At 43.7% G+C, this 22506-nt stretch overlaps 2 protein-coding genes across 16 annotated transcripts in view; one reads left to right on the plus strand and one right to left on the minus strand.

The window, feature by feature from the left end:
- Positions 1-18796, minus strand: part of LOC110522598 (polysialoglycoprotein-like) — a 42755-nt gene extending 23959 nt beyond the window's left edge. Inside the window, exons 1-3 of one of the 7 annotated variants that reach the window (XM_036976301.1) lie at positions 18239-18366; positions 3546-3601; positions 3157-3455 (exon numbers count right to left, since the gene is read on the minus strand). In XM_036976301.1, coding sequence (XP_036832196.1) covers positions 3157-3329 — 173 coding nt within the window. In that variant the 5' untranslated portion in view covers positions 3330-3455; positions 3546-3601; positions 18239-18366. Of the gene's footprint in view, positions 1-3156; positions 3456-3545; positions 3602-3691; positions 3810-3848; positions 3944-17513; positions 18000-18093; positions 18150-18238 lie in introns of those variants that run through there. The other 6 variants (XM_036976300.1, XM_036976294.1, XM_036976303.1 and 3 more) reach the window with 6 other exon arrangements.
- Positions 1-22506, plus strand: part of LOC110522596 (skin secretory protein xP2-like) — a 46159-nt gene that overhangs the window by 10188 nt on the left and 13465 nt on the right. Inside the window, exons 1-3 of one of the 9 annotated variants that reach the window (XM_036976284.1) lie at positions 11918-12321; positions 12566-12621; positions 12716-13781. The exons of 2 other annotated variants lie outside the window; for them this stretch is intronic. In XM_036976284.1, coding sequence (XP_036832179.1) covers positions 12725-13426 — 702 coding nt within the window. In that variant the 5' untranslated portion in view covers positions 11918-12321; positions 12566-12621; positions 12716-12724 and the 3' untranslated portion in view covers positions 13427-13781. 6 more of the 9 variants (XM_036976282.1, XM_036976287.1, XM_036976283.1 and 3 more) reach the window with 6 other exon arrangements.

The following is a 22506-nucleotide window of genomic DNA, read 5'->3' on the forward strand; positions in this document are numbered from 1 at the left end:
CTCACTTTAGCTGTAGAAACTGACCTATTGCTGTGTTACACAGGGAGCCCAATTCTAATCGTTTTTCCAAGTATTTGTGTTTTGAGCAATCACATCAGATCTTTTCACATCAGATCTTTTTCAGAGCTGATTGGTCAAAAGACTAATTAGTGGGAAAAAAAATCAGAATTGGGATGCCTTTGTAATGCAGCCTATGAGGGAGTTCTACTAACCTGAACTGCAGTGCACCGGTCTACAGAAGGTGATGTGAAAAGGCAAAAGCAGTGAGGGAGGAGCGCCCTTCTCAAATCGTACAGTTAGTGGTGTAATGGAGGATATACGCAGGTGTACCACTTTGTTTTCAATGGACATTTTGTGTACTCAATTCTTAATCCCCACTGATGTGTATCAAAGTAGTATAGTGGAGGTATACGCTGTATCAATTCATAAGGCTGATGGAACAGATCAGAATGTTAGGATCCAACTATTATTTCTTCACATTTTAAGTGCATGAATGTGCACACGGTGGTAGGCCTATTCAGAATGTTCCAAAATGCCACACCAGAGGAGGCTGGTGGGAGGAGCTAGAGGAGGACAGGCTGATTGTAATGGCTGGAATGGAATCCATGGAACGGAGTCAAACACATCAAACATATTGGAAACTCTGTTCCATCAACTCCATTCAAGGCCATGAAAATAAGCCCATCCTCCTGTAGCTCCTCTGCTGCACCTCACATTTGAAAAGTTTTATGTACAGATATTTGGACAGAGATGGTAATATCCATTATAGATCAGACACACCTGGTAGGATTGTCTAATGTTTGCCTGCCAATTAGTATTTAGCACCTCCGAACAGTATCGGCAGTCAATCTCTGAGGGTCGGCAGTCAATCTCTTGATTGCCAACCCTCAGAAAACAGATCTTCTAAAGGTGGGGGAGTGGCAATCTTTTCCATGGATCACCTTCAGTGCTCATTTGTCTCCACCAAATCTGTCCCCAAACAATTTGATTTGCTTGTTCTAAGCATTAAACTTTCAAATATCTCTTTGTTGACTGTTGCTTGGTGCTATCGTCCTCCATCAACACGGGCCAGTAATCTACCTGCCCTAAGCTCTCTCATGGCCCCTTACACTAAGTCTGAATTTGTCCTGTTAGGTGACCTAAACTGGGACATGCTTAAACCACCTGACCAAGTCCTAAATCAATGGGACTCCCTACAGCTTTCTCAGATTATCAGCAATACCACAAGTTATGACTCCAAACACCCAGAAAAGGCTACTCTCCTTGATGTCACCCTCACAAATAATCCTGATAGGTATCAGTCTGGTGTTTTCTGTAATGACCTTAGTGATCACCGTTTTCGTAATGGCTGCTTTGTGAAACAAACTGTCCTGATTTGTCATAGACGCTTGCTAAAAAACTTTAATGAGCAAGCCTTCCTTCATGAACTGGCCTCTGTAAAATGGTATAGAATCACCCTGTTGAAGACGCTTGGTCCTTCTTTTTTGATATTTTCAGTGTTATTGTTAACATAACAAGTGCCGTCAGATCAGTAGGCTAGTTTTTGTTTTTTGTTTTTAATTAAACCTTTATTTAACCAGGTAGGCTAGTTGAGAACAAGATCTCATTTAACACTGCAAAGCAGTTTGACACATACAACAACACAGAGGTACACATGGAATAAACAAACATACAGAACAAATAAATATATATATATACAGTGTGTGCAAATGAGGTAAGATAAGGGAGGTAAGGCAACAAATTAGGCCATAGTGGCGAGGTAATTACAATATAGCAATTGAACACTGGAGTGATAGATGTGCAGAAGATGAATGTGCAAGTAGAGATACTGGGGTGCAAAGGAGCAAAATAAATAAATGAATACAGTATGGGGATGAGGTAGATGGATGGGTTATTTACAGATGGGCTATGTACAGGTGCAATGATCTGTGAGCTGCTCTGACAGCTGGTGCTTGAAGTTAGTGAGGGAGATATGTCTCCAGCTTCAGTGATTTTTGCAGTTCGTTCCAGCCATTGGCAGCAGAGAACTGGAATGAAACGCAGCCAAAGGAGGAATTGGCTTTGGGGGTTACCAGTGAAATATACCTGCTGGAGCACGTGCTGCGGTTGGGTGCTGCTATGGTGACCAGTGAACTGAGATAAGGCGGGGCTTTACCTAGCAAAGACTTGTAGATGAACTGGAGCCAGTGGGTTTGGCGACGAGTATGAAGCGAGGGCCAGCCAACGAGAGAGTACAGTTCGCAGTGGTAGGAAGTATATGGGGCTTTGGTGACAAAACGGATGGCACTGTGATAAACGCTCAACAAATTGGATGCTGTCTGAGGCTATTTTGTAAATAATATCACAGAAGTCGATGATTGGTGGATAGTCAGTTTTTCAAGGCTGTTTGGCAGCTTGAGTGAGGGAGGCTTTGTTGCAAAATAGGAAGCACATTCTAGATTTAATTTTGGAGTGGAGATGCTTCCTACCATGGGAACATACAAATGGACTGTGCTATGATTTGCAGTCACTGCCCTCTTTCTGTCCTTGTCCTCCTCTCTCTGCTTCTTTTATATTGATTCTGTACTGTTGAGGAAAGAGCTTGCAAGGAAGCATTTCACACCCAGTGTCCTGTGGAGGTCAGACCTGGGTAGTAAAGTGTTTTGTAGTTTATTTCAGCTTTTCAAATGGTAGGTAGTTGAATATATATTTTAGGATCCCCATTAGCGACAGCTAGTCTTACTGGGGCCTGTCAATGATTATTTTTTTTTTAAATACTTGGAAATTATCATGTTAATGGTTAAAGTGTATTTGTGCATCTGTTACACACAACCACTAGGTCACATGGGGGAGAGGCGTTGTGCCGTTGCTTTGTTTTTTAAAACCCGGTTTGCTGTTCTCTTGCACTATATGGAAGGGAGATCCAGCCAATCATGGCTCTATATAATATTGTGCGTTTGTTCTGGACTTGGGGACTGTGAAAAGACCCCTGGTGGCATTTCTGGTGGGGTAAGTGTGTGCATGTTGACTATGCAAACAATGAGGAATTAAAACAAGAAATCCAGTCAACCTTTCCTCAACTACCAGAAACAAAGGTAAACAAATCTGTTTCCACAAGTGGTGTGATCCACAATCCCTCTTTCTCCAGACCCAGTCTGGCCCTAAATCAGCAAAGACATGGTTGGCAGTTGCTTCAGCTGAGGCGCGGGCTGCTTCTGCAGAGGTATGGTTGGCAGTTGCTTCAGCTGAGGCGCGGGGGCCAGCTGCTTCTGCAGAGACATGGTTGGCAGTTGCTTCAGCTGAGGCGCGGGCCGCTTCTGCAGAGGTATGGCTGGCGGTTGCTTCAGCATTTGGACCCTGCGTCACACTTGCCAGGGTATTGTAGCCAGTAGCTTTAGCAGTTGGAACAGACACCACACTTGCTTGGGATCCAGTTGGTTCAGGTCCAGTTCAGGCAAGATGCCCATAAGCATCACCTAGGAAACAAAGAAAACATTGTGGTAAAATGCCAGCCTTAAGCCATTGGAACTAGACTGTGATTTGAATTAGTTTGAACCAAAACGCACCTTGAAGGGTAAAACACGTTATCCCTCCAATTAGCAGGCAACAAATCCAAGAAACACTGCAAAACATTCAGACAGGTAAACATCAATAACCAGTGAAGACTTTAAGACAAGGTAAACCAACCAGATGAATACATTGAAAAACTAACCTCAATGAGAGTCCAAAAATCACAGCCATTTTAGTGATCAAAACCACAACCGTATTCAGAACTAATGCTAGACAGACGCCCTGCCAGAATATCCCTGTTGCAATGTTTAACAGCTGTTATCGGTTCACCTCATAAAGGAATCCCAGACCCTTCTTACCTGAATGGCTAATTATGTACAGGTGTTAACCAATTAACCTAATTTCAATTGGTTCAATTTCCCAATTGAGATTAGGTGCTCTTGATTTCATGCAGCTGGTGTGCACTGGTGTGCTGGAGGGTGGAGTTTACACATCATGGACCAATCCGACAGTTTTAAAGAGTGAACTCTACCCACCCATTCCAGATTGAGCCAATTGCAAAGATTTGTTTTGTACGGGACAGAACGGCATAGGCAAGATGCAGTAGATGGTATCGAGTACAGTATATTCATATGAGATGAGTAATGTAGGTTATGTAAACGAAGTGGCATAGTTTAAAGTGGCTAGTGATACATGTATTACATGAAGATGCAGTAGATGATATGGAGTACAGTATATACATATGAGATGAGTAATGTAGGGTATGTAAACATTATATTAAGTAGCATTGTTTAAAGTGGCTAGTGATATATTTTTACATCAATTTCCATTATTAAAGTTGCTGGAGTTGAGTCAGTATGTTGGCAGCAGCCACTCAATGTTAGTGGTGGCTGTTTAACAGTCTGATGGCCTTGAGATTGAAAAACAGCTTCTGTCTCTCAGTCCCTGCCTTGATGCACCTGTACTGACCTCGCCTTCTGGATGATAGCGGGGTGAACAGAAAGTGGCTCGGGTGGATGTTGTCCTTGATGATCTTTATGGCCTTCCTGTGACATCGGGTGGTGTAGGTGTCCTGGAGGGCAGGTAGTTTGCCCCCGGTGATGCGTTTTGCAGACCTCACTACCCTCTGGAGAGCCTTACGGTTGTGGGCGGAGCAGTTACCGTACCAGGCGGTGATACAGCCCGACAGGATGCTCTCGATTGTGCATCTGTAGAAGTTTGTGAGTGCTTTTGGTGACAAGCCGAATTTCTTCAGCCTCCTGAGGTTGAAGAGGCTCTGCTGCGCCTTCTTCACCACGCTGTCTGTGTGGGTGGACCAATTCAATTTGTCCGTGATATGTACGCCGAGGAACTTAAAACTTGCTACCCTCTCCACTACTGTCCTGTCGATGTGGATAGGGGGGTGCTCCCTCTGTTTCCTGAAATCCACAATCATCTCCTTTGTTTTGTTGACGTTGAGTGTGAGGTTATTTTCCTGACACCACACTCCGAGGGCCCTCACCTCCTCCCTGTAGGCCGTCTCGTCATTGTTGGTAATCAAGTCTACCACTGTAGTGTCGTCCGCAAACTTGATGATTGAGTTGGAAGCGTGCATGGTCACGCAGTCGTGGGGGAACATGGAGTACAGGGTTAGGTTTAGGGCTCAGAACGCACCCTTGTGGGGCCCCAGTGTTGAGGATCAGCGGGGTGGAGATGTTACCTACCCTCACCACCTGGGGGCGCCCCGTCAGGAAGTCCAGTGCCCAGTTGCACAGGGCGGGGTCGAGACCCAGGTTCTCGAGCTTGATGACGAGTTTGGAGGGTACTATGGTGTTAAATGCTGAGCTGTAGTTAATGAACAGCATTCTCACATAGGTATTCCTCTTGTCCAGAACGGTTAAGGCAGTGTGCAGTGTGGTTGCGATTCCATCGTCCGTGGACCTATTTGGGCGGTAAGCAAATTGGAGTGGGTCTAGGGTGTCAGGTAGGGTGGAGGAGCATGTGGGAACAGCAGACTGGGATCAGGATTGATTGAATATGTCCGTAAACACACCAGCCAGCTGGTCTGCGCATGCTCTGAGGATTTCGGCTGGGGATGCCGTCTGGGCCTGCAGCCTTGCGAGGGTTAACACGTTTAAATGTTTTACTCACTTCGGCTGCAGTGAAGGAGAGTCCGCAGGTTTTGGTTCCGGGCCGTGTCAGTGGCACTGTATTGTCCTCAAAGCGGGCAAAAAAGTTATTTAGCCTGTCTGGGAGCAAGACATCCTGGTCCTCGACGGGGTTGGTTTTCTTTTTGTAATCCGTGATTGACTGTAAACGCTGCTACATACCTCTTGTGTCTGAGCCGTTGAATTGCAACTCTACTTTGTCTCTATACTGACGCTTAGCTTGTTTGATAGCCTTGCGGAGGGAATAGCTCCACTGTTTGTATTCGGTCATGTTTCCGGTCACCTTGCCCTGGTTAAAAGCAGTGGTTCGCACTTTCAGTTCCACTCGAATGCTCGAATGTTTTAATCGTTGATATGCATCATCAATGCACTTTCTAATGAACTCGCTCATCGAATCAGCCTATTCGTCAATGTTGTTGTTGGACGCAATGCGGAACATATCCCAATTCACTTGATCGAAGCAGTCTTGAAGCGTGGAATCAGATTGGTCGGACCAGTGTTGAACAGACCTGAGCGCGGGAGCTTCTTGTTTTAGTTTCTGTCTGTAGGCTGGGAGCAACAAAATGGAGTCGTTGTCAGCTTTTCCCAAAAGGAGGGTGGGGGAGGGCCTTATATGCGTCGCAGAAGTTAGAATAACAATGATCCAGGGTTTTACCAGCCCTGGTTGCGCAATCGATATGCTGATACAATTTAGGGAGTCTTGTTTTCAGATTAGCCTTGTTAAATTCCCCAGCTACAATGAATGCAGCCTCAGGATATGTGGTTTCCAGTTTGCATAGAGTCAAATAAAGTTTGTTCAGGGCCATCGATGTGTTTGCTTGGGGGGGATATATACGGCTGTGATTATAATCAAAGAGAATTCCCTTGGTAGATAATGCGATCGACAATTGATTGTGAGGAATTCTAAGTCCGGTGAACAAAAGGACTTGAGTTCCTGTATGTTGTTATGATCACACCACGTCTCGTTAATCATAAGGCATACCCCCCCGCCCTTCTTCTTACCAGAAAGAGGGTTGTTTCTGTTGGCGCGATGCGTGAAGAAACCAATATAGAGGTAAGATAGTTATCGATTTAATTACACACCACGTAAATATTTTAATACATGCTGTTCATATTAATGCAATATTGCTTTTTTTTTTTTTTTAAATGTCACAAAAACAAGCGTATCTGTGAAGTGTCAATGGAGCACTGAGCGTAGCACAAGCTTTTTATTTTCAAGGCATTTTACAGTTAATTCAGGTCTTGTCATGTTCATTTAGCTTTTTAAGACCCGTGGAAGCAACTTTGAAGACGATCACCACAACGTGTCAAACAAAACAAAAATGGTTAGAGAAAGCTGCACGGCTGTCAACAGAAGGTGATAAAATCCAACTTATTGTGTATAATGATATGCTAAAGAAACACCCCACTGAACGATTTTGAACATGAAGCCTCATATCTGTAAAAATATTTAAAAGTACAATTGTATCACCAAAGTACATTTTCACTCACAATGGGTAATGAGCGAACAATCTATACTGTATTGGTAGGCCTACTATTATAATATTTATAATATAATATTTTCATGTTTTTACTCTCAGTCACACTTTCTTAACATAAAAACAACATCATTGGAAGTGCACAAACGTTTTTAAAAAATCAGGAGACCACCTTTAAGGTCTGGGGAAATCCTATAAAAATTAGATGTATTTTGTGTAGTTACCCTTTAATTCAAGTGAGCAGGCACAGAGTACTGTTGTTGGGTTAACAATGTTTCTGTAGTACAGGCACCTAGTACTGTTGTTGGGTTAGCAGTGTTTCTGTAGTACAGGCACCTAGTACTGTTGTTGGGTTAGCTGTATTTCTGTTGTACAGGCACCTAGCACTGTTGTTGGGTTAGCAGTGTTTCTGTAACACACATGAGAACAAAAGGCCACTGGATTGATGATATCATTCTGACAGGTCAATCTGATAGGCTACTTTTTAGCTGGTGAACATATAATAGAGAATATTTTTGGGAAAGCCTTTCCATCTATCAGAAGACAGTTAGGTCTATCATTACCAAAGATATATTGTTTGAAACCTAGACCATTTTTTTTCTTGATATTATGAGGCATGTCTTACCTTGCTTCAAAGTAGCCAAGCCAGAATACTACCATAGAAATGTTGAGGGGAATATTGTTCTCTTGTTGTTCAAATCAACGTTCTTTCAATGTCTAGCATTCATTATCTGAGTGCGGAATGGTGCTTATCACGGTAGAAGGACGTTGCTTATCTTGCTAGAACAAAATACATACCTGCTGTGTGAGGATGAACCTGACTTTGTCTGACAACTTGACATAGAGCCAATCAGAAAGCACGAACCTCCACGTGGGGGAGCGACAATAATTACTACTTCAGTTAAAATCACAGTCTAGTTCCAATAGCTTAAGGCTGGCATTTTACCGTAATGCTTTGTTTCCTAGGTGACGCTTATGGGCATCCTGCCTGCACTGGAGCTGAACCAACTGGATCCCAAACAGGTGTGGGGTCTGGTCCAAATGCTGAAGCTACTGGCCACAATACCCTGGCAAGTGTGACGCAGGGTCCAAATGCCACAGCTGAAGCAACTACCAACCATGCCTCTGCAGAAGCGGCTGGCCCCCGCGCCTCAGCTGAAGCAACTGCCAACCATACCTCTGCAGAAGCGGCCCACGGCTCTCCTGAAGCAACTGCCAACCATGCCTAGGCAGAAGCCAATGGTCCCCACTCCTCAGCTGAAGCAACTGCCAACCATACCCCTGCAGAAGCGGCCCACGGCTCAGCTGAATCAACTGCCAACCATGCCTCGGCAGAAGCCAATGGTCCCCACTCCTCAGCTGAAGCAACTGCCAACCATACCCCTGCAGAAGCAGCCGCCGGCCTTCGCGTCTCTGCAGAAGCGAAGGCCGGCCTTGAACAGAGACGGCCCGACCCCTCGACAAGCTAGATAGGGAGATCATAATTTTGTTTGCCCAACTCCTTAATCGTCTTTCCACTGTTACTGTGCCTCCATTTGAAGAAAAAGGCAAAGGTAACTGGAATTGTGCAAACTAATGCGCTTGTTTGAAATTAGGATCTCCTTCACTTGTGCATCGTCATGCAAATTGTTTACAGGGGTGAACACTACAATGGTATGCATTGTTTTCAAAACCATACGACTAAAATTGACATCTGATTTGGCCACTATTGTTGACACTTAGGTTGTACGGTTACGATTTAGATTTTTCCTGGTGTTCCTGCTACTCTTGCATGATTTGTTCAATAAACAATTTGACTTCCAGAATGCCTTTTCTTTTAAATGTGGGTTTCTCTTCTGTCTACCATGTGTTTGCTGATTGGGGACAGACTGGGTCTGGAGGAAAAAGGATTGTGGATCAAACCACTTGTGGAAACAGATTTGTTTACCTTTGATTCTGGAGGTTGAGTGAACGGTTGACTGCATTTCTTGTTTTAATTCCTCATTGTTTGCATAGTCAACATACACACACACTTACCCCACCAGACATGCCACCAGGGGTCTTTTCACAGTCTCCAAATCCAGAACAAATTAAACGCACAGTATTATATAGAGCCATGATTGGCTGGAACTCCCTTCCTCAGCGCAAGAGAACAGCAAACCGGGTTTAAAAAACAAAGCCTCTCCCCCATGTGACCTACTGGTTGTGTTTCTGTACTGACATGTGACCTACTGGTTGTGTGTCTGTACTGACATGTGACCTACTGGTTGTGTGTCTGTACTGACATGTGACCTACTGGTTGTGTGGCTGTACTGACATGTGACCTACTGGTTGTGTGGCTGTACTGACATGCGACCTACTGGTTGTGTGGCTGTACTGACATGTGACCTACTGGTTGTGTGTATGTGTAAATGAGGTGCACAAACACACACATTTAAAACATGTAAATTGCCAAATATATATTTTTTGTGTCAGACCCCAGTAAGACTAGCTGACATCGGCTAATGGGGATCCTAAAAAAATAAAAATATATATTCAACTATTTTTAAACCTGTTATGGCAAGTAGTTCCCCTCAGGGAACTCCAACCCCCCCCATTCAGCTGAAAAGGTGGCGCAGGGAATTAAAAAATATTCTTTAGAAATATTTAACTTTCACGCATTAACAAGTCCAATATGTCAAATGAAAGAAACATCTTGTTCATCTACCCATGTCCGATAAAAAAAAATAAAAAAAAAATGTTTTACAGGGTAAACACAACATATATTAATGTTAGACCACCACCAAATCAAAGGGAAAACGCAGCCATTTTTGTTCCAGCCAAAGAGAGTCACAAAAGCAGGATTAGAGATAAAAATGAATAACTAACCTTTTGAAAATCTTCATCAGATGACACTCATATAACATGTTACACTATACATTTATGTTTTGTTCGATAATATGCATATTTATATCCACAAATCTCGGTTTACATTGACGCCATGTTCAGAACTGCCTCCAAAATATCCAAAGGAATTATAGAAAGCTACGCCAGATAACAGAAATACTCATCATACACTTTGACTAAAGATACATGTTCTACATATAATTAAAGATACACTGGTTCTTAATGCAACCGCTGTGTCAGATTTTTTAAAAACGTTACCGAAAAAGCTTACCATGTAATAATCTGAGACGGCGCTCAGACGTAAAAGTATTTCTCCGCCATGTTGGAGTCAACAGAAATACGAAATTACAGCATAAATATTCCCTTACCTTTGATGATCTTTCATCAGAATGCAGTGCAAGGAGTCCTAGTTCCACAATAAATTGTTGTTTTGTTCCACAATGTCCTATACTAGTGTCCAAGTAGCTGCATTTGCTATCACTTTCAGCTCACGTGCCCAAAAACTGACTGCTGGTCGAAGATAACTCGCACGAAAACTTCCAAAATATATATTCCAGGTCGAATAAACTGGTCAAACTAAGTAGAGAATCAATCTTCAGGATGTTATTATCATATATATCCAATAACGTTCCAACCGGATCATATGTTTTCAGCTTGAGCCAAATGGAACAGCGGTAGCATCAACAGAGAAATGCGCCACAGAAAAATGGCGTTCTGTCGGGACACTGACTATTTCCCCTCCCATTCGGTCAAAGGTCACAGCAAATGCTCCATTCCACATTCTACTGAATGAGGACATCTAGTGGAAGGTGTAGGAAGTGCTACCAGAGCCATATCTTGTTGGGAAAGGTGGGGGCGATGATGTCAAAGTTGACCCACATTCAGAATTTCACTTCTTGTTTGGAAGATTGCCTGCCCTATGAGTTCTGTTATACTCACAGACATAATTCAAACAGGTTTAGAAACTTCAGAGTGTTTTCTATCCAATAGTAATAATAATATGCATATATTAGCAATCTAGGACAGAGTAGGATAAAGTTTACTATGGGCACGCAATTCATCCAAAGTGAAAATACTGCCCCCTATCCTCAACAAGTTTTAAGCATTTGAAAAACTACAACCTTTTCTACCCAGGTCTGACCACCACAGGACACTGGGTGTAAACGATATAGTGAAATGCTTCCTTGCAAGCTCTTTCCTCAACAGTACAGAATCAATATGAAAGAAACATAAAGAAAGGAAATAGAAAGAGGGGAGTGACTGCAAATCATAGCACAGTCCATGTGTATGTTCCCATGGTAGAAACATCTCCAATCCAAAATTAAATCTAGAATGGGCTTCCTATTTCGCAACAAAGCATCCCTCACTCATGCTGCCAAACACCCTCGTAAAACTGACTATCCACCAATTGACTTTGGCGATATAATTTACAAAATAGCCTCCAACTCTCAAATTGGATACAGTCTATCACTTTTGGAATAACTGTCTTCAAAGTAATGGCTCGGGACGTCAGGTTTGATATGAAAGCTTATTTTAGTAATAATACTTGTTCACGTTACATTTAACAACTTTAGATTCTACAGAGCAATGGAAGTAAGATGCTAGTGAAAGGTCAGCTTAATCACTTCACACCTGCACATAACTGCACATATCTCTCTCATTCCCTGTCGCAAGGCATTCTGGAACTTGCAGTCAAAAGCGTATTTCAATACTAACCAATACAATTACATATGTAAATAACTGTAAAGAAATATCTTTCGATACAGCTCAATGAATTAACTTAAACAGAATTGGGCTCCCTGTGTAACACAGCAATAGGTCAGTTTCTACAGCTAAAGTGAGGCAACGCAACAACCAATGGTTGCGTGCCACATCATCAACTGTGTCATCCACTGACATATGATGTGGTTAGTTGATACTTAAAATACCTATCAAGGCGATGTAAGATCTGGCAGACTTCAGCAACGTCTAAGCTTTGGAAAGTGGGCGAAGTCTGTTTGGACACAATCACAAACTACCTCATAGTCTGTTTGTTTACACAGGCAGCCCAAATCTGACCTTTTGCCCCGCATTGCTGGCAAAACGGCTGACCTGATTAGTGAAAAGACCAATTAGTGGGAAAAATATCAGAATTTGGCAGCTACAGACTAATGAACATGTATGAAATTTAATATGCGTTCATCAATTGTCTGTTTTTTTGTAAATTGTTGATCTGAATTTGGTCTTTCTTTTGTCGTCCAATTCTCTCTCTGTTGTTCACCATACGTCAACGGATGACTGCACCTAATCGCATTTGGGAAATTGAACCATCGGCTAACAGCTGTACATAATTAGCCAGCCAGGTGAGAAGGGTCTGGGATGCCTTTATGAGGTGCAACCAAAACAGCTGTTAGACATAGCAACAGGAATATTCTGGCAGGCTGTCGAGAATTAGTTCTTGAATACTGTTGTGGTTTTGATCACTAATATGGCTGTGACTTTTGGACTCTCTTTGAGGTTAGTGTTTCAATGTATTCATCTGGTTGGTTTACCATGTCTTAAAGTGTTCACTGGTTATTTATGTTTAACTGTCTGACTGTTTTGTAGTGTTTCTTGGATTTGTTGCCTGCTAATTGGAGGGATAACTTGTTTTACACTTAAAGGTGCGTTTTGCTTTTCACTAAGGTCAAATCACAGGACTAGTTCCGATCCAAATTTAGGCTGGCATTTTATCACAATGTTTTCTTTGTTTCCTAGGTAACGCTCATGGGCATCCTGCCTACACTGGACCTGAACCAACTGGAACCTATGCCCAAGCAAGTGTGGTGTCTGGTCCAAATGCTAAAGCTACTGGTCACAATGCCACGTCAACGGAAGCTACTGGCCACAATGCTACGTCAACGGAAGCTACTGGCCAAAATGTCACGTCAGCAGAAGCTTCAGGCCCCGGCGCGTCAGCAGAAGATTCAGGCCCCGGCGCCTCAGCAGAAGCTTCAGGCCCCGGCGCCTCAGCAGAAGCTTCAGGCCCCGGCGCCTCAGCAGAAGCTTCAGGCCCCGGCGCCTCAGCAGAAGCTTCAGGCCCCGGCGCCTCAGCAGAAGCTTCAGGCCCCGGCGCCTCAGCAGAAGCTTCAGGCCCCGGCTCCTCAGCAGAAGCTTCAGGCCCCGGCGCCTCAGCAGAAGCGTCCGGCGCCTCAGCAGAAGCTTCAGGCCCCGGCGCCTCAGCAGAAGCGTCCGGCGCCTCAGCAGAAGCTTCAGGCCCCGGCGCCTCAGCAGAAGCTTCAGGCCCCGGCGCCTCAGCAGAAGCTTCAGGCCCCGGCGCCTCAGCAGAAGCTTCAGGCCCCGGCGCCTCAGCAGAAGCTTCAGGCCCCGGCGCCTCAGCAGAAGCTTCAGGCCCCGGCGCCTCAGCAGAAGCTTCAGGCCCCGGCGCCTCAGCAGAAGCGTCAGGCCCCGGCGCCTCAGCAGAAGTGACAAGCCTTGAACAGACGGCCCGACCACTCAACTAGGGAGATCATTATTTGGTTTGGCCAACTCCTTGTCTTACCCCTGTTACTGTGCCTCTTGAAGAAAACGGTTAAGGTAACTGAGGTGGAAATGTGCTTGTTTGAAATGAGGATCTCATTCACTTGTACATCGTCATGCAAATTGTTTACAGGTTTGGACGATACAATGTTATGAATTGTTTTTATAACCATGCGACTAAACTGACTTCTGATGTAGCGATATTCCTGACACTTTTAGGTTCTACGGTTATGCTTTTGATTTAGCCTGGTGTTCCTGCTACTCTTGCATGATTTGCTCAATAAACCATTTGACTTTCAAAAAACCTTGTCCTTAAAATATAATGTTCTCTTCTGCCTACCATGTGCTTGTTGTTTGGGAACAGACTGTGGGCCTGGAGTAAAAGGGAATGTGGTTCACAACACTGGTATAAACAGATTTGTTTCTGGTAGTTCAAATTCTAAAGTTCTCTAACTTGTCAGAGATCCCTCATATGTTCATACTTTACCTGTCCCTTAGTGTAGGCTGTTTGCTTTACAGTAATCTGCCTTTTACCACCAATGCCTACAGAATGTGAATGCGGTTAAACTCATCGTCACTAACCTGTCCCAGGGACGCTGAAGTTTCTCCTTAGCCTTATTCAGAAACATTTTAACAACTTGACACATTCTGCCTGTTCTCCAATGTTGGTCTGGCTAGACACATGGCTGCAATCGTATATGCGTTCATTGCTTTCAGTTGTGAAAAGTACTCCACTTGGAGTCGTTCAGACATTCCTTATGCCAACTCTCAATGTGGTCTTCTGCACAATCCAATTCTACCTGACCACAATGAGGTTGCACTTGCAGAAGCCCCTGGTAGGAACTTCAATAGATTTTAAAAGGTGCACTTAAGCTCTCACTTTGTACAAAATTATCTAGAGACATAAATATGAATTGGTTCTTAAGCCTGGCTGGTGACTTGCTTTTTTTGGTATCAAGGTGTCCAACAATTTCAAGAAACACTTCGCGTTCTGACATTTTAGGACTGTCAGCAACTATACTCAGGGGATAAAAAACATCTCAATGTCAGCTGTGTAATTTTCAGTAAACTTGATGTACAAAAATGTGTATGAACATAAGATTCAACAACAAACTGAACAAGTTCCACACGTGACTAACAAATGGAATAATGTGTCCCGGAACAAGGGGGGGTCAAAGGTAACAGTATCTGTCGTGGACACCAGATGTATTAAGAACTGCAGTGCATCTCATGGACTGCACCAGATTTGCCAGTTCTTGCTGTGAGATATTACCCCACTCGTCCACCAAGGCAACTGCAAGTTCCCAGACATTTCTGGGGGGAATGGCCCTCACCCTCTGATCCAACAGGTCCTAGACGTGCTCAATGGGATTGAGTTCCGAGCTCTTTGCTGGCAATGGCAGAACACTGACATTCCTGTCTTGCAGGAAATCACGCACAGAACGAGCAGTATGGCTGGTGGCATTGTCATGCTGGAGGGTCATGTCAGGATGAGTCTGCAGGAAGGGAACCACATGAGGGAGGAGGATGTCTTCCCTTTACCGTACAGCGTTGAGATTGCCTGCAAGACAACAATGATGATGCTGTGACACACCGCCCCAGACCATGACGGACCCTCCACCTCCAAATCGATCCCGCTCCAGAGTTCAGGCCTCGGTGTAACGCTCAAACGTGAATCCGACCATCACCCCCGGTGAGACAAAACCGTACCTCGTCAATGTAGAACACTTTTTGCCAGTCCTGTCTAGACCAGCGACGGTGGGTTTGTGCCCATAGGCGACGTTGTTGCCTGTGATGTCTGGTGAGGACCTGCCTTACAACAGGCCTACAAGCCCTCAGTCCAGCCTCTCTCAGCCTATTGCGGACAGCCTGAGCACTGATGGAGGGATTGTGCGTTCCTGGTGCAACTCGGGCTGTTGTTGCCTTCCTGTACCTGTCCTGCAGGTGTGATGTTCTCATGTACCGATCCTGTGCAGGTGTTTTCACACGTGATCTACCACTCCGAGGACGATCAGCTGTCCGTCCTGTCTCAATGTAGCGCTGTCATAGGCGTCTCACAGTACGGACATTGCAATTTATTGCCCTGGCCACATCAGCAATCCTCATGCCTCCTTGCAGCATACCGAAGGCGAGTTCATGCAGATGAGCAGGGACCCTGGGCATCTCTCTTTTGGTGTTTTTTCGGAGTGAGTAGAAAGGCCTCTTTTGTGTTTTAAGTTTTCATGACTGTGACCTTAATTGCCTACCGCCTGTCTGTAAGCTGTTAGTGTCTTAACGATTGTTCGACAGGTGCATGTTCATTAAATGTTTATGGTTTATTAAACATGCATTGGAAACAATGTTAAATCCCTTACAATGAAGATCTGTGAAGTTATTTGGATTTTTACAATTTATCTTTGAATGACAGGGTCCTGAAAACTAACTTTTAGTTACTGACAATTTGTTCATGGAGGAATTAAATCTAAAGCTGCGAGTGTGGACTCTAGTCAAATGTTTGAATAAAGCACTAAATTTGTCACAGAGGGAGACGTCCTCTGGCGCTGCTTTGAAACTTTTTTTTTGAATGATTTGGATTCTGTGATCATTTACCCATGATCAGAAGCCAGTTTGAGTGCCTTGAACAGGCCTGACCTACCTTGCCATTTACTGGACAGGTTGAGGTACTACTTCTACACTTTCATAGGGAAACATGAGTAAACTGTAGTGAACAAAAACAAACACAACTTGTTAAGTGATGATCCCATGTTTCATGAGCTGAAATAAAATATCTGTTGCCAGAGGATTTAATGTTCAGTTTTTTTACGATAAGCCGCCTCCAACTTGGCAACACGTCCAACCGGCCTCGCAACCACAGACCACGTGTAACCACGCCAACCGATGACATCCACAACAGGCTTCTTTACCTGTGGGATCGTCTGAGACCAGCCATCCGGACAGCTGATGACACTAAGGGGTATTTCTGTCTGTAATAAAGCCCTTTTGTGGGGAAAACTCATTCTGATTGGCATGGCCTGGCTCTCAAGTGTGCCAGGCCCACCCACGGCTGTGCCCAAATCAAATCAAATTTGAATTGTTCACATACACATGGTTAGCAGATGTTAATGCGAGTGTAGCGAAATGATTGTGCTTCTAGTTCCGACCATGCAGTAATATCTAACAACTAATCTAACCTAAAAATTTCACAACAACTACCTTATACACACAAGTGTAAAGGAATGAATCAGTAATGAATATGTAAATACAAATATATGAATGAAAGATTGCCGAACGGCATAGGCAAGATGCAGTAGATGGTATAGAGTACAGTATATACATATGAGATGAGTAATGTAGGGTATGTAAACATATAATCGGAGGGTGAGGGCTATTCCCCCCAGAAATGTCCAGGAACTTGCAGTTGCTTTGGAGGAGAGGGGGGAATATCTCACAGCAAGAACTGGCAAATCTGGTGCAGTCCATGAGATGCACTGCAGTTCTAAATACATCTGGTGTCCACAGCAGATACTTTTAACCCCCCCCTCCCCTCCACTAGAATTTGAACTACCAGAAACAAATCTGTTTATACAAGTGTTGTGAACCACATTCCCTTTTACTCCAGGCCCACAGTCTGTTCCCAAACAGCAAGCACATGGTAGGCAGAAGAGAACATTATATTTTAACGACAAGGTTTTTTGAAAGTCAAATGGTTTATTGAGCAAATCATGCAAGAGTAGCAGGAACACCAGGCTAAATCAAAAGCATAACCGTAGAACCTAAAAGTGTGTCAGGAATATCGCTACATCAGAAGTCAATTTTAGTCATATGGTTATAAAAACAATTCATAACATTGTATCGTCCACCCCTGTAAACAATTTGCATGATGATGTACAAGTGAAGGAGATACTCATTTCAAACAAGCACATTAGTTGGCACATTTCCCCACCTCAGTTACCTTTACCCTTTTCTGCAATAGGCACAGTAACAGGGGTAAGACAAGGAGTTGGCCAAACCAAATTACGATCTCCCTAGTTGAGTGGTCGGGCCGTCTGTTCAAGGCTTGTCGCTTCTGCTGAGGCGCCGGGTCCTGTCGCTTCTGCTGAGGCGCCGGGTCCTGTCGCTTCTGCTGAGGCGCCGGGTCCTGTCGCTTCTGCTGAGGCGCCGGGTCCTGTCGCTTCTGCTGAGGCGCCGGGTCCTGTCGCTTCTGCTGAGGCGCCGGGTCCTGTCGCTACTGCTGAGGCGCCGGACGCTACTGCTGAGCCGCCGGGGCTGGACTTCACACTTGACGTGGCATCGTGGCCAGTAGTTTCTGCTGACGTGGCATCGTGGCCAGTAGCTTCTGCTGACGTGGCATCGTGGCCAGTAGCTTCTGCTGACGTGGCATCGTGGCCAGTAGCTTCTGCTGACGTGGCATCGTGGCCAGTAGTTTCTGCTGACATGGCATTGTGGCCAGTAACTTTAGCATTTGGACCAGACACCACACTTGCTTGGGCATAGGATCCAGTTGGTTCAGGTCCAGTGTAGGCAGGATGCCCATGAGCGTTACCTAGGGAACAAAGAAAACATTGTGGTAAAATGCCAGCCTTAATTTGGATCGGAACTAGACCTGTGATTTGACCTTAGTAAAAAGCAAAACGCACCTTTAAGTGTAAAACAACTTATCCCTCCAATTAGCAGGCAACAAATCCAAGAAACACTACAAAACATTCAGACAGTTAAACATAAATAACCAGTGAACACCTTTAGACAAGGTAAACAAACAGATGAATACATTGAAACACTAACCTCAAAGAGAGTCCAAAAGCCATATTAGTGATCAAAACCACTAGAGTATTCAAGAACTAATTCTCGACAGCCTGCCAGAATATCCCTGTTGCTGTGTCAAACAGCTGTTTTGGTTGCACCTCATAAAGGAATCCCAGACCCTTCTCACCTGGCTGGCTAATTATGTACAGCTGTCAGCCAATGACCTTCATTTCCATTGGTTCAATTTCCCAAATGCGATTAGGTGCAGTCATCCGTTGACGTATGGTGAACAACAGAGAGAGAATTGGACGACAAAAGAAAGACCAAATTCAGTTCAACAATTTACAAAAAAACAGACAATTGATGAACGCATATTCAATTTCATACATGTTCATTCATCTGTAGCTGCCAAATTCTGATCTTTTTCCAACTAATTGGTCTTTTCACCAATCAGGTCAGCCGTTTTGCCAGCAACGCGGGGCAAAGGGTCAGAATTGGGCTGCCTGTGTAAACAAACAGACTATGAGGTAGTTTGTGATTGAGTCCAAACAGACTTCAGCCCTTTCCAAAGCTTAGACGTTGCTGAAGTCTGCCAGATCTTACAGCACCTTGATAGGTATTTTAAGTATCAACTAACCACATCATATGTCAGTGGATGACACAGTTGATGATGTGGCACGCAACCATTGGTTGTTGCGTCGCCTCACTTTAGCTGTAGAAACTGACCTATTGCTGTGTTACACAGGGAGCCCAATTCTAATCATTTTTCCAAGTATTAGTGTTTTGAGCAATCATATCAGATCTTTTCACATCAGATCTTTTTCAGAGCTGATTGGTCAAAAGACTAATTAGTGAAAAAAAATATCAGAATTTGGATGCCTTTGTAATGCAGCCTATGAGGGAGTTCTACTAACCTGAACCGCAGTGCACTGGTCTACGGAAGGTGATGTGAAAAGGCAAAAGCAGTGAGGGAGGAGCGCCCTTCTCAAATCCTACAGTTAGTGGTGTAATGGAGGATATACGCAGGTGTACCACTTTGTTTTCAATGGACATTTTGTGTACTCAATTCTTAATCCCCACTGATGTGTATCAAAGTAGTATAGTGGAGGTATACGCTGTATCAATTCATAAGGCTGATGGAACAGATCAGAATGTTAGGATTCAACTATTATTTCTTCACATTTTAAGTGCATGAATGTGCACACGGTGGTAGGCCTATTCAGAATGTTCCAAAATGCCACACCAGAGGAGGCTGGTGGGAGGAGCTAGAGGAGGACAGGCTGATTGTAATGGCTGGAATGGAATCCATGGAACGGAGTCAAACATATCAAACATATTGGAAACTCTGTTCCATCAACTCCATTCAAGGCCATGAAAATAAGCCCATCCTCCTGTAGCTCCTCTGCTGCACCTCACATTTGAACAGTTTTATGTACAGATATTTGGACAGAGATGGTAATATCCATTATAGATCAGACACACCGGTAGGATTGTCTAATGTTTGCCTGCCAATTAGTATTTAGCACCTCCGAACAGTATCGGCATTCAATCTCTGAAGGTCGGCAGTCAATCTCTTGATTGCCAACCCTCAGAAAACAGATCTTCTAAAGGTGGGGGAGTGGCCATGTTTTCCATGGATCACCTTCAGTGCTCATTTGTCTCCACCAAATCTGTCCCCAAACAATTTGATTTGCTTGTTTTAAGCATTAAACTTTCAAATATCTCTTTGTTGACTGTTGCTTGGTGCTATCGTCCTCCATCAACACGGGCCAGTAATCTACCTGCCCTAAGCTCTCTCATGGCCCCTTAAACTAAGTCTGAATTTGTCCTGCTAGGTGACCTAAACTGGGACATGCTTAAACCACCTGACCTAGTCCTAAAGCAATGGGACTCCCTAAATCTTTCTGAGATTATCAGCAATGCCACAAGGTATGACTCCAAACACCCAGAAAAGGCTACTCTCCTTGATGTCACCCTCACAAATAATCCTGATAGGTATCAGTCTGGTGTTTTCTGTAATGACCTTAGTGATCACCGTTTTCGTAATGGCTGCTCTGTGAAACGACCTGTCCAGATTTGTCATAGACGCATGCTAAAAAACTTTAATGAGCAAGCCTTCCTTCATGAACTGGCCTCTGTAAAATGGTATAGAATCAGCTTGATCCCCCCCTGTTGAAAACGCTTGGTCCTTCTTTTTTGATATTTTCATTGTTATTGTTAACATAACAAGTGCAGTCAGATCAGTAGGCTAGTTTTTTTTATTTTTTTTTTACAGATGGGCTATGTACAGGTGCAATGATCTGTGAGCTGCTCTGACAGCTGGTGCTTGAAGTTAGTGAGGGTGATAAAGAGTCTCCAGCTTCAGTGATTTTTACAGTTCGTTCCAGTCATTGGCAGCAGAGAACTGGAATGAAAGGCGGCCAAAGGAGGAATTGGCTTTGGGGGTTACCAGGGAAATATACCTGCTGGAGCGCGTGCTGCGTTTGGGTGCTGCTATGGTGACCAGTGAACTGAGATAAGGCGGGGCTTTACCTAGCAAAGACTTGTAGATGAACTGGAGCCAGAGGGTTTGGCGATGAGTATGAAGCGAGGGCCAGCCAATGAGAGAGTACAGTTCGCAGTGGTAGGAAGTATATGGGGCTTTGGTGACAAAACAGATGGCACTGTGATTGTTGTAACTTTAATGTGTTACAGAGTTAATGTTTAAGTTAATTCATTGAGCTGTATCGAAATATATTTATTTACAGTTATTTACATATGTAATTGTATTGGTTAGTATTGAAATACGCTTTTGACTGCAAGTTCCAGAATGCCTTGCGACAGGGAATGAGAGAGATATGTGCAGTTATGTGCAGGTGTGAAGTGATTAAGCTGACCTTTCACTAGCATCTTACTTCCATTGCTCTGTAGAATCTAAAGTTGTTAAATGTAACGTGAACAAGTATTATTACTAAAATAAGCTTTCATATCAAACCCGACGTCCCGAGCCATTACTTTGAAGACAGTTATTCCAAAAGTGATAGACTGTATCCAATTTGAGAGTTGGAGGCTATTTTGTAAATGATATCGCCAAAGTCAATTGGTGGATAGTCAGTTTTATGAGGGTGTTGGGCAGCATTAGTGAGGGATGCTTTGATGCGAAATAGGAAGCCCATTCTAGATGTAATTTTGGATTGGAGATGCTTGCTACCATGGGAACATACAAATGGACTGTGCTATGATTTGCAGTCACTCCCCTCTTTCTATTTCCTTTCTTTCTGTTTCTTTCATATTGATTCTGTACCGTTGAGGAAAGAGCTTGCAAGGAAGCATTTCACTATATCGTTTACACCCAGTGTCCCGTGGTGGTCAGACCTGGGTAGAAAAGGTTGTAGTTTTTCAAATGCTTAAAACTTGTTGAGGATAGGGGGCAGTATTTTCACTTTGGATGAATTGCGTGCCCATAGTAAACTTTATCCTACTCTGTCCTAGATTGCTAATATATGCATATTATTATTACTATTGGATAGAAAACACTCTGAAGTTTCTAAAACTGTTTGATTTATGTGAGTATAACAGAACTCATAGGGCAGGCAATCTTCCAAACAAGAAGTGAAATTCTGAATGTGGGTCAACTTTGACATCATCGCCCCCTCCTTTCCCAACAAGATATGGATCTGGTAGCACTTCCTACGCCTTCCACTGGATGTCCTCATTCAGTAGAAAGTGGAATGGAGCATTTGCTGTGAACTGTGACCGAATGGGAGGGGAAATAGTCAGTGTCCCGACAGAATGCCATTTTCCTGTGGCGCATTTCTCTGTGGGTGCTACCGCTGTTCCATTTGGCTCCAGCGGAAAACGTATGATCTGATTGGAACGTTATTGGATATATATGATAATAACATCCTGAAGATTGATTCTCTACTTAGTTTGACCAGTTTATTCGACCTGGAATATATATTTTGGAAGTTTTCGTGCAAGTTATCTTGGACCAGCAGGCAGCTACTTGGACACTAGTATTGGACATTATGGAACAAAACAACAATTTATTGTGGAACTAGGACTCCTTGCACTGCATTCTGATGAAAGATCATCAAAGGTAAGGGAATATTTATGTTGTAATTTCGTATTTCTGTTGACTCCAACATGGCGGAGAAATACTTTTACGTCTGAGCGCCATCTCAGATTATTACATGGTAAGCTTTTTCCGTAACGTTTTTAAAAAATCTGACACAGCGGTTGCATTAAGAACCAGTGTATCTTTAATTATATGTAGAACATGTATCTTTAGTCAAAGTGTATGATGAGTATTTCTGTTATCTGGCGTA

The sequence above is a fragment of the Oncorhynchus mykiss genome, chromosome 4 (genome assembly GCF_013265735.2).
Source record: "Oncorhynchus mykiss isolate Arlee chromosome 4, USDA_OmykA_1.1, whole genome shotgun sequence".
In the NCBI taxonomy this organism is placed as follows: Eukaryota; Metazoa; Chordata; class Actinopteri; order Salmoniformes; family Salmonidae; genus Oncorhynchus; species Oncorhynchus mykiss.